This window comes from Thalia democratica, chromosome 8, assembly GCF_965202585.1.
Source record: "Thalia democratica chromosome 8, ktThaDemo2.hap1.1, whole genome shotgun sequence".
Taxonomy (NCBI): Eukaryota; Metazoa; Chordata; class Thaliacea; order Salpida; family Salpidae; genus Thalia; species Thalia democratica.
This window is the reverse complement of record NC_139172.1, coordinates 14,275,927-14,288,750: the sequence shown is the minus strand read 5'-3', so window position 1 is coordinate 14,288,750 and position 12,824 is coordinate 14,275,927. Positions and strand designations below refer to the sequence as shown.

At 24.5% G+C, this 12,824-nt stretch overlaps 1 protein-coding gene across 1 annotated transcript; it reads right to left on the bottom strand.

Annotated features, from left to right (window-relative positions):
- Nucleotides 1-7,698: 7,698 nt before the first annotated feature.
- Nucleotides 7,699-8,226, bottom strand: LOC145842236 (activated RNA polymerase II transcriptional coactivator p15-like). Its single transcript, XM_082949655.1, has one exon. The coding sequence runs from the start codon at nt 8,188-8,190 to the stop codon at nt 7,867-7,869; it is 324 nt and encodes a 107-aa protein (XP_082805781.1). The 5' UTR covers nt 8,191-8,226; the 3' UTR covers nt 7,699-7,866.
- Between the last annotated feature and the right edge of the window lie 4,598 nt (nt 8,227-12,824).

Genomic DNA, 12,824 nt, shown 5'->3' with positions numbered 1-12,824 from the left:
TGCCCAATTTTAACTAAGTTATTTTTTCCTCATTAATTACTATATAAAAGAATTTATACCATCAACAACAGTTCATGTGACAATCTGCGACTAAGTTTAGTTAGAACTCATTAGGCCGACATATTCACGATAAAGCGTTGTATCAGTCAAAACTGGGACACGTTCAAAATCCACCCGATCAAAATCCACCCACTCAAATTCGAGAACCGCTTACCGATCGAGAGTAAGGGTTAGGGGTAACAGTGATAGTGAAAAATAAATAAAAAGTAAATTTTAAAAAATTCAAAAAATGTATAAAATAAATTATAAAAAAAATTAGGTGGGTTTTGAACTCAGGTGGATTTTGATAGTATCCGTCAAAACTAACGTGTTAAAGAACATTGCATACTTCATTAATTAAAAATTATCAGCTTCTAAAGTTTTGTACAACTTTATTTTAGAATGCTTAATTAAGACTAAGTACAAAATTTAACAGAACATTTTTATAGTTGAACTAAAATATAAAATTCTTCGGTTAATCTAACCTTAGCATTTTGTAATACAATTTCATTATTTAGTAGGAGTTGCTTTTTTAGTTTTTAAATCTCATCACAATTAATCTTAATTAAAAAAATATATTTTTAGAACAGCCCAGCTAATAGAATAGATATAAGTATAATTTGACATACTCTTTATGAACAAAAGATTGGAAAAAAACTAGGTTAATAAAAGCTTGGAAAAATACTTTTTTTTTACTACTTCAAAATTTGTTTACACATAATTTGTCTTTGATTACTTACTGTTTTTAGCTTTCTTTTCTCTTAATTAATCGAAAGAGTAAATTAGAGTTTTTTAAATTTTCAAATTACTCAGTGTCCAAAAACTGACCTAGATACACAAAAAAAAGCTTTATCTAACTAATATAAGAACTACATAAAATAGTGACTAAACAGTTAAAATTGTTAAAAGCTCAAAAGTACTTGTATTGTTCTTAATTTTGAGATTTTAATTACATGTCAAATAATTAAGTAGGTTTTCTTCTTCGTATTTAAAAATTTTAAGGTTTTGAAGATAATCACGGATAGGAAAATACTTCATTGTAAACAAAAACTAAAGTTTAAATAGTATCAGTCTTGTTGATAATGTAATGTAATTCCTTTTTATTTTTTTTAACTTAAATTTTTCTCTCTAAATATTTTATAAGATTATCTTTCTTGAAAGTTTTTTATATTAACTTAAAACTATAAATATATAGAATTCTTTAAGACTTCCTCAAACTCTTTTCAGGGTAACCTAAAACTTAGAATCTTTTTAACAAAAATGTAAAAAAACGCATTCCAAAGTTATAAAAAAGTTTTCTAGAAAAAAGTAAAGATAGTTACTAGATAAACTATGTAATTTAGTTATTCTAATGTTTATATTCAAATCAACTAAACTCACACTAGTTTAAAATTTTAAATAAGTACGTTCTAAGCAGTTTAATTTAAATAAAGTTATTAAAATAATGACACTTTTTAGAGAAAAATTCGTATAAAAACAAAATTTAGCTTTTTAAAAATTTTACATAAACATTTTACTTGATTCTTAAAAGCTAGAAAAAAATTCTACCAAAATGTCTTTTTTAAATTTATAACTAATACTAAATTGAATTTTTTTTTTAACATAAGTACGAACCACAAAAAATTTTTATAAAGGTTTAAGTAGGTTTTTTGATAATTCTAAGAAAATTAGGTATATATCAATAAGAGATGTTTTTAAAATAATTATTAAAAACAAATTTTTATTGCTTTAAAATCTTTCTCTGTTCATAATAAATTATTATTATATTATTGTTTATTGAATGAAATAAAAAGCTCAAAAAGTTTGGTCCAAGGACCTAGTGCACGAAAAAACCTTTTGGTTATCGAGTCGTACACCAGAACAGTTTAACGTCATGTCCAGGACTATATACCTTTGATTTTTAAATAGTATCGTAAATAAATTTTTAGTATTCAAAAATTATAAACAAAGAAATTTAGAAGTCAAATGGATTTAAAATAAAACAAGTTTAACAAGATTTAAAAAATGTACGAGGTTATTTTATGGGACTGTTAATTTCGAGCTATAATGTTATTACCTAAAATATAGATACTTCATCTAAACAAACACTAACTTTTTTAAACTTAAAATTAGGAATAGTTTATCGCTTCTAGAATTATTTTTTATTGTTGTAAAGTCTAACTATTAAGTTATTAGTTATTAAGCTTTTTATTATTAGTTTTGTAAATATGAAGATAGATAATATCAGTTTGTGTTTTGGTTGTGTTTATATTTACAAAAGCTTTTATTTATATTAAATACTTGTTAACTTTTTACGCACGTGAATTTCCTCAGCAGGAAAGCACTTGCTTTGTAATTATATTAATAAAAAAGTTAATTAAATTACAAAACGATTTTTTTAAAGTATTTAATTTACAAACTAAAAACTACACATTACAAAACTAAAAGTTTGACGATGCAACTAATAAAACTCCTACTAATTCAAATTAAAATGATTATAAATGATTTTCTCTGAAACCAAATGATTTCACGTGACAAACTTTCCAGTAAAGCATTACTAGTTTAAGAACTTATAATATATTTTATTCATAAAAGTTTATTCAGAAATTAATTGTCTGATATAAAATTAGTTATTTATATTACTTAAATAGACTATTATAATTAGTTTATAGATAGAAATCAAATAAATCTGCAGAACTTAAAAAAAATATCAAATGTTTTTTTTACAAAACAACTCGATGGTATTTTAGGTTTTACTGCAGTTAAATTTTATACAAAACTTTATAAAGTATAGTTTGTTCTAGCATACAAAAAGAAAAACAAGCATATAACGCTCATAATTGCGGAGACCTAAGTAAGAAAATAAACTAGCCTTTTTCTTTTAATCGCTTGCTTCATCTTAGAAAATGGATCCCATTCACACCCAGTGCTGAATGGATTCGGGGCGTTTTTAAGGCCGTTGCTGTTTTTCATGGTATTCATCACCACCAGCCCAGCGTTCAACCAACTGTCGAGTCTTTTAGAGTTCATTCGGCTGTGTTCGAAACGTTGCTGCTCGAGCCTTATCTGTTCGGCCAAATACGCGGTCGCAGTTTTAGTTTTCTTTGACGCACCTTTTTGTTCTCAATGAAATTTTGATGAGCGCTTTTGCGTTTATCATAGCCTTGCGGGCGCGTTCATTTTTGATCCCTTGCCTGGGAGCTTGTTTTCAACTCCAGTTAAAAGTATATTTATTTAATTGTTTAGGTTTTCAAATTGTAATATTATTAAGTAGCTTACATTTTTCAACATTTTTCAAACCTTAACATAAACTAACCTATTAACATTATGATTTTTATAAATTACTAGCTTTAAAATATATGTTTTGTTTATCGTTTTGTTTTTTTTACACATAAATACCATTTTTATTTAAAATTTAGCCTAATTTCCTCTTGAATTTTTATGTAAAAAAAATTTACAAATTTTATTCAACTGATGATCTCGTTTGATTTAGTTCAAATGAGTGAAATATTATTTTAAACATTAATAAAATTTTAAATTTTAATTGATCATTCTCCTTATCATTAAGTCGAGAACTTTTATTGTAATCTATAAAGTAATAAAGTACATAATATTGATATTAGTTTATTAATGAAACACTTAACTTTTGTGTAGTTAAATTCATAGCTTAAACCTAAATCTATGTATAAGTTATTTATTAACTTTATCTACTTAATAAACTGCAACCGTTTTACAAACCTTAACATAAACTTACTTGGTAACATTAAGATTTTCCTAAATTGATAACTTTAAACTTTAAGTCTTATTTTAAACTTCTTTAATTCAGTTCATTACTCTCACAGAAAAAGTATTTTTTTTCTCTTCTTTGAACTTATTTTTACAAAGAAGAGAAAGAAATAATTTTTCTGTGAGAGCAATGAACTGACTAACAAGAAGATTATTCTTCAATTGATCCAGCCTCTTAAATGTGTTTTTTCGGTAGACAGGACATTTCATCATTCGTTTTCCGGAACGTTCTTAGATACCTATGGGTTGTTTTAAAACAATAAATTCTCAAATATTAATGTGCATTACTCATTATTTAAACTTAATATTTTGTTTTTGAGATACTTAAGTATTTAAGTCATGATTATGATGAATTTCCATAACATGTGTATTAATTACACAACAAAGTTTTAATAAAAAAAAATATTTTTTTTAGTTTATTATAGTAAAAATCAAAATAACAATTGGTACACTCGAAACATTAAAGTGTGCTGACACTCAAGAGCTTTGGAAAACGAATACTACAGCAGCAGACAAAGCAAGTTATAAAATCTTATTGAATTATATCCACCAATGGCAATACTGAACTCATTTTGTTTAATTAGTCAAAAACAGAGCTAAAACAAGACTAAATAAAATCATTTGATAATAATTAAAATAATTAAACTATGAAAATTGTCAGAGCAATATTAAAACTTATATTTATTAAAAGCTATATGTATTAAAACCTTTACATCGTTTACTGATATTTAAAGTCTGATTTTGTTTGAAAAACATATAAGTATTGTGTTTAAGAAACTATAAACAATTAAAACAATAATTAACACCTTGCAGAATCAAAAATAACTAGTTGCTTGTGGTTTAAAGATGATAATAAGTAAATTTAGCGAGCTAAACAATTTATAAATTATCTACAAATAAAATTATAAGTCCTGGAGTCCAGGACCTATAACCAGTTTAACGTCATGTCCAGGACCTGGACATGACGTTAAACTGTTCTGGTGCATGACTGGATAACCGAAAGGTTTTTTTATGCACCAGGTCCTTGGACCAAACTTTTTGAGTAATTTTTGTCGTTTAATAAACAATATATAAAAATAAATGTTTTTCATTAATTAGGTATTATATGCTTTAACTTGTGTATAACTGAAGGTATTGTCATTTGTAAAACAGTAGTGTATTAAGCAAAGTGAAATATTGTGAAAGTAAAATGCTGATTGAATTAAAACTAGTGAAAAGTTAATTACTATTTACAGTTTAAAAACAAATTGTACAGTAATCTTCCTTTATTGTACCAACATATGTTTCTGTGTGTTAACGAATCAACACACTTCAATTGTTTTCCTTTATGTTGGTACAATAAAGGAAGATTACTGTACAATTTGTTTTTATTTATATTCCAGTGAAGTTATTTCACTAGGATCTTTTGTTAGCAAACGATTAAACCTATATTTTGAACAGTTATTTACACTTTATTGAGCAACAAATAAAAGCGCTCAAAATGTTTTTTTCCTAGCTCCTGGTTAACGAAGAACCTTTTGCTTATCGAGTCGCACACCACGGATGTCTTGTAACGTCTTGTCTAGGACAAAAAAAAAGTGTAAACATTTTAAATAAAAACTTGAATAAAATTATTTAATTTATTCAAATTGTCCAGGACAAAGTCGTTAAATTCTTTTATTTAGTTATAAGTTTTAATTTTACTTAAACACAGCTTAATATATATAAAAAAAAAACTTGAATGGGTGTTTTTTTTTAATTCATTTAACTTTAAACTTTTTTATGTGATACAATATTTTACATTTATTTGTTATTCTTAGAAAAAATCAAAAGATAATTTTGAAAAATCTACAAACTTTTTGCATATAATTTGTTTTTTTCAGTTTTGTTATTTTTTAAACAGTTTTTCGTTTTTAACAATAGATAAACAATAAGTCTTGAAAAATGACGATAAAAAAAAGTTTTGTTAAACTAAACTTTAATGACATCTAATTCTAAACAAAGCGGTACAATTAATTTCAATAATTTATAAACTCACAAAAAATTGTTAATGGTATTTAGAATAATTTATTATATTGTTCACTCTTATAAGTTTTCTTTTTAATTAATAAGCTAAAGTATTATCATCTTTTCAATAGTTCTATAATAATAAACTTTGTTAATTTTCCCAAAGTTTGCTGTATTGTGACTATGCAAAAATTTAGGTTTCAGGTTTTAAGCACAAATTTCGGCTTACTACTAACATTGCTTATTAAACGATAAAAAAAGCGTTCAAAATGTTTGGTCTTAAGACCTGATGTACGAAAAACCTTTCGGTTATCGAGTCGTACAACTTGAAGACCGAATACGACTAGTCTAGTATAATTTTCATTATTTTATATATATATATTTTTAATTGTTTAACTAAAATACAAATCCTTGACATTGGCCGTTCTCGATGTAAAATAATAAATTTGTTACCAAATTTTGAATGGAAGAAAAGTCTTAATTTTATCAGTCTAAAAATTGATCTTAGAATAATTTTGAATAAGTAAAACAGACAATAATCAGCTATAAAAGAGCAACCATTTTTTTACAATTTTATCATTATTCCTGAACATGCAGTATCTGTATAAAAATTTTTAATAAAACTAATTTCGAATGTTTCAGTTTAAAAAAGCTAGATACTCAAAAAACCTTTTTTAAGTCTTTAAAGTTTAAAAAAAAGTTTACCTTCAAACATGTAATAAGAAAAACAAACTATAGGTGTATGTTTTCTTATAAAAACTTTAATATTTTTTCATCATAAAAGTTAAGTATAAACGACAAATAAAAGAGTTTTATACAAGTTTAAGGTATTAACTCATTACTTTATACAGGTTGCCAAATGTTTTTTGAAAAACTATTCTAGGTTTTTAAACTTTTTTATAGGTTTTTACTGACAAAATTACGGATAGATTTTTTATTCAAAGTAAAAAAACAGACTTAAATAGTATAACAACATTTAAAGGATACTATAAAGCCACTTTAAGTGTGTTTTTGAATGAAAAGTTTCAAAATATACAAACTTTTTTTTGGTTTATTCAATATCAGGTTTTTCAGTGATTTTATTAGATTTTTTTTTCTCAAATTCCAGGTTTTTCACCCCTAAATTGTCAATTTATAGGTATTTTGGCAATCCTGTTTATAGAACAAATGAGTTTTGTTTTTATAATGTTGTTGCTGTTAGAATCTTGAAAGTTTAATCATTTGTTCGGAAGTTTCAAAGCCGCATGCAAAGCTCAGTTTTAGCATTTAGATTTACCTATTAAGTAACTAATAATTAGTTATATTGCAAAATTGGTTTATTCAAAAATTTAAAAATACTTAAAGTCGCTGGCTTTAAGTTTAGGTTTGTAACAAATAAAACTTATAAAGCATTACATTCAATTTAGACAAATACTGAATTAAAACTTTTTGAAAAATATAAATACACCAAAAAAATTTCACCTATTTTATTTAAACTTGATACTTTGTATTCGATAATTATAAAATTCCGAAGTGTTAAGTTTTTTAAAACTGCATAAAGAAATTTTTCTGAAAATTAGAGATCCCTAGCTCAAAAAATGAAGGAAAATTAGATCATCGTGAATTTAAAAATATATATGGAAGTTGACAATGAAAAGTTTTGGGTCAATATGTATCACTTATTTTTTATTAAAATTACTATAACTCATTAGTAAGTTTTTATCTTCTATATTATTTATATCTAAACTTTCATGTTATTGCATATAATTTATTTTTAAATAAACAAATTTATAGACTCTTTGGCCTTAACTTATATGATTACATATGTTACCGATAACTTTTTAGTGTAATAACTTTAAATTCTAACAAGTCATTTAGAAATTAATAGATTAAAATTTAAAATTAAATAAAATAAACTTCAAGTTTAAGTATGAACATAGTTTATCAAATGAAATCATTCAATGAAACTTAACAAAAAGGGTCAAACAAATAAAAAGTTCAGAAACTATTACTTAAAGAAAATTGTCTATATACAAAACTTTTCAAACATATTCAACTAATTTCACAATAAAATAGCAGCATTACAACGATATATCATTAAGACTTTTCCTGGATCATTTCATCAAGTTGATCCATACTCTCTTTAAGTTTTTCCCACTGTTGAGGCTTAAGGCAAATTCCTTTCTTTCCTGGCTTCAATGCACCACTACCGTCTCTGTAGTACTCGCGAATGTTTACAAACAACTTTCCTTTGAAATCAGATACTGAAGCATATTTCATATTGCCTAAAGATATCATTCCATCGCAGTCATCATCTTGTTTTTCATCATGATTCTTTTTAGATGCTTTAGTTTTATCTAATTTACGCTTCTTGGCACTTTTCATTTGAACAATTTTGTCGCTTTCATCTGAGCTACTCATTGTATTTAATGGTTAAAGCTTAGTAGAATGATAAAAATTAGCTATAAGAGAAACTATGTGATAAATTAATAATATAATAATAGAAAAAAATTAATTAGATAAAGAGGACTAGTAAAAAATATTATACACAGATAGATATTGTTTTAATTCAAATTTTATTCTGAATAATTAAAAGAAAGTACTCAAAACTCAAACACTGATCATGCTAATTTGTATAAAACTATTTTAAGGTTCAACATGAGTTAGTTTAGACTATTAATGTAAGTAATAATTAAATTATGTACACTACAACCTTGACATTATTGATACATATAGTTCAGTTTAATCTTACAGGGTTGCTACTCTTTAAGTCAAAAAAACTATCCTGAGTAACCTTAAACTGTCCTGAGTCATCCTGTTTTTTTAATTCTAAAAATATGAATTAGCTATCTAGTACAAATAAAGATCAAGATTTTAACAAAATTTGTAATTAAAATATTTAACTAATTTAACTAAATCTTTATCAAGACCTATAAAAACTGGCCTGAGGTAAAAAAAAAACTGTTTCAAGTTTTTTTTATAAAACACCCAACTGTCCTGAGACAGCATTAGTTTTTATAAAATGTTCAAACTGTCAAGTTGTTCTGGCGTGAGTGGCAACCCTAAAGCTGTTGTCCACACCTTTAGTAGTTATAAAATGATTTTGTTTAAAACGTTTAATCTACTGTTTTTGATGGTTATGTTGAAAAATAGAGATCTAAAATAAGTTTTATATTTTATATATTTTATGTTAAAACAATAGTTAATAGCCAGAAAGAACTTAATTTCAGAAACTTGTACGACCAAAACTTTCTAAAGTATGTATATTAATCTGTCTATTTAAGCTAAAATACAAAGACTAATAAAATGTAATAAGAATATAACTTCCAATACTTTTTAAAAACCATGTTTCACAACAAAAAAGATATCATCAGTTAATAATAAAATCTTTCGTAAATTGATTATTAAAAGCTACATCATTAACCTTATCAATAAGTTGAGATCTATTTCTGTTATCTTTAAGGATAAAAGTTTTTTAAGAATAAAAAATTTTCAGAATAAAACTTTCTTGTTAAGAAAAATTTACAAGTTAAAGCCTATAATGTCTTGTAGTTAAAATGGTTTATAAATTGCTTTAGAATAACAGGGTTGCAAAAGATTTTCTGAGAAATTTCTTCCAGGTTATCAAAAGTAAAAGTTGTTGCGTCTTTTTTATTATTAAGGTAAAAAAAACTGTCTTGAACAGCATAACAGCATTGAAAAGATACTGTTAAAAAGTTTAGATACTTTTAAATGAATTTTTTTTTAAAAAAAATATTTTATTATTATAACAAAAAAGTTATTGTTATGATATATTGTTTGTGTAAAATTTAAATTTTATTATATATCATCATATAATACGCACTACTGTATATAATTTTTTCAAGCACATTTATGTCCTGGACAAGACGTTAGACTAAATAACCAAAAGATTCTTTGTGCATCAAGTCCTAAAACCAAACAAATTGAGCGTCTTTTTTTTGGCGTTTAACAAACTATATATTAAAAATTATTAGTTAGAAAAAATCAAAACAATAAGATTTTCATATGTTGTTTTAAAGCTAAAAGACAATTAGCAGACTACAGATTTTTATTAGCCATAAATTTCCTAGCCTTACTCTACACCAGTGGTCTCCAATTTTTTCAAAAGCTGTGCACACTACAAAATGAATTCTCTGCACACTAGAATATGAAAAACAAAAGTACTATTAGAAAACAAAAATTGTTATGTTTTGAACATCTAATGTACAAATAACATGTTAAGAACTGTTAATATACATAATAACCAGCTTTTTATAATATAAAATGACAAAACAATTGTCAATTTAAAAAATATTTTTTCACTTAATGAAATTTTATGTGCACAATAGAATTATCTATTTTTCTACATTTTGTCATAAATAGTTTTATTTTAGTATGCTAGGATTACAGTAGATCATATATAATACATGATTAAAACTCACCAAGAAAAAAAAGCTAGCCTAAGTGACCAAAAACTAGCCTGATTTGTTCAAGTGCTTATTCTCTTAAAGGCCATAGAGATGTACTATTTTTTAATAAGATTTGCTCCTATATGAAAGTTTTCAAGTTTAACCTAAAGTCTGTTTTTATAAATTTTAAATTTAATTTTAACTTGAATGATAGAGTTAATATTGTAAAAAAGCTTTGTAATATCAAGGTATGAACCACAGTTTTTTGTTGTCATTTTCCTTGAAAAACTAATTGAACATTTGTCTGCTTTTTTTGTGCAACAAACCTCAAATTTTTAGTAATCCTAATTTTAAATCATACAATTGATAAGTTTAAACTATGAACTTAGTAATAAAGATAGATTATTTCTTTACACCCTTAGTAGAAGGTGAGATCTCCCTTATTATACAGATTATAAACAAGATATACATCAACGTAACACCAGTTAACTTTTTGTTAAGAAATAAACTTAATGGCCTTATGGTATAGGATGCCTAAATACAGCTTTGAAAACTCTCTGAATTAAATTTGGCAAGGTTGGTTGACACATATACATGGCAAAAAAACTCATTTTTTTTTGAATTCTTCTCACAATATCTTTGAATGAGACTGGTTTTAAAATAAAATTTCTTTAGTGGATCATTAAAATTTAGTAGCTGATAAAACAGATAGTTTGCAAATATTTTAGCTTAAAAAAGCATATACATTGTATACATTTGTACATGTACATATACATTATTTATACATGTAATTTGTTCAGCTTAAACTAATTTTTTTAACTTCTTTTTAAATGTATGATACCTTTTTTTAATCCTCATCTAAACACTTAACTATTACCCTGGTTTTTATTATTATTTTTAACTCTACCAGTCCCTAACTCTACCAGTTTTACAAAAAAATCCATCAAGTTTATCAGTAAAAAATTGCTAAATATTCAATGAAGCATACCTACAAATTCAACCAATAATTTAAAGTCTCTCTGTAAATTTTTTCATTTAAAAAGTACTGTTAGATTTTATGAAACGAGCGTTAATTCAACTTGGCTTGAATGGCTTTTTTTGTAACTTTTTTTTTAAACCAAACTTTAAAACCAATTATTTTCAATTTTGTTAATGCTAATTTGGAATTTTTTTTTATTCTAAAAAACGTTTTTTTGCTTAGCTTTTCACAAAAATTTTCATCGAATTGGGGTTTTACTTTTGTAGTTGGGTCCCTTTAAAAGTTTAATGTTTTTTTGCTTTTTTTCACTTTGCAATGTTTTTCTACAATTTTCTTTTTTTTGTATTTTTTTTATTATTAACATACTTTTTAAATTGAGTTATTTTACGTTATTATTTTTGTTTTTTCTATTTTTTTTTATAAATATGCTAAAATAAGTTTTTCAGAAAAGTTCCAAATTTGCACGGTTTTTTTTACATGGTTTTATAGTAAAGTAAATTATTTAAAAAAAAGTTTTGTTTTTAACAGACTTATATAATTAAGTTTTATAACTTTACTAAATTTTTTTCCAATTTATTATTATTTTTCAAATATATGACCTATGCAAGTTTTACCTATATTCTAAGCGTTTAATTAAGAAATCCCTCAAATTACGTAAACAAATAATTTTGGTAAAACTTGCATGGGTCATATATTTAAAAAATATTAATAAGTTGGGAAAAAGTATAATAACGTTATAAAACTTAATTATATAAGTCTGTTACAAATAAAACTTATTAAAAAAAGGATTTAATTTTGCTAAAAAACCATGTAAAAAAAACCAAAACGTGCAAATTTGGAACTTTTCCAAAAAAAATATTTAAGCATATGTTATAATTTTTTTTTCTTTTTTAAATTAATAAAGTCTTCAAACTTAGTTTAATAAGTATGTTAATTATTAAAAAAAATTGCAAAAAAAACCTTGCAAAGTGTAAAAATGCAAAAAAGCATAAAAATTTTAAAGGAGCCTAACTACAAAATTAAAACCCAAATTCGATAAAAAATTTTGTGTAAAACTAAGCAAAATAATGTTCTTTAGAATAGATAAAAAGTTTTAAGTTAGCATTTCAGAAACTGAAAATAATAGGTTTTAAAGTTTGGTTAAAAAATTATATAAACGAAAAAACGCTATTCAAGTCAAAGTAACGCTCGTTTTTATGAATCCATCAATATCTGTTGTTGAATTTAAAACTAATCACAATTCAAAAATCTAGTTTTGTTCATTAACTTATAATTTTAAAAGTTACCTGATATTATAAACAACAGTTAAACAAGGTTAATAAGGGTTTAATTGTACTAAATTTGAAGGAAATTAGCAGCGTATATAGATGATTAATCTAGAGTAAAAAAAATTAGCTACTTTTTTTATTAGTTTAACTTGTTTTTTATAATTTGTTTCTTCTTGTTTTTTTATTAACAATTTTTGTTAGGCATGTTTTTTTTTTCTATCACTGTTAACCCAAACCCTTCGATCGGTAACTTTTTTTCCTTTTTTTCTTATTATTAGTTTGTTTTAACTTTCCAGTTTTTATTTATTTTTTTTTTATACGCTTTTTCACTCTCGTGCAAAAATGACCCCTTGTGCAAAAATGACCCTTCGTGCAAAATTGTCCCCTCGTGCTAAAGTG

Bases quoted from the DNA above. Each gene is read 5' to 3' on its own strand.
- LOC145842236 (XM_082949655.1), bottom strand. From the start codon at position 8,190: ATGAGTAGCTCAGATGAAAGCGACAAAATTGTTCAAATGAAAAGTGCC.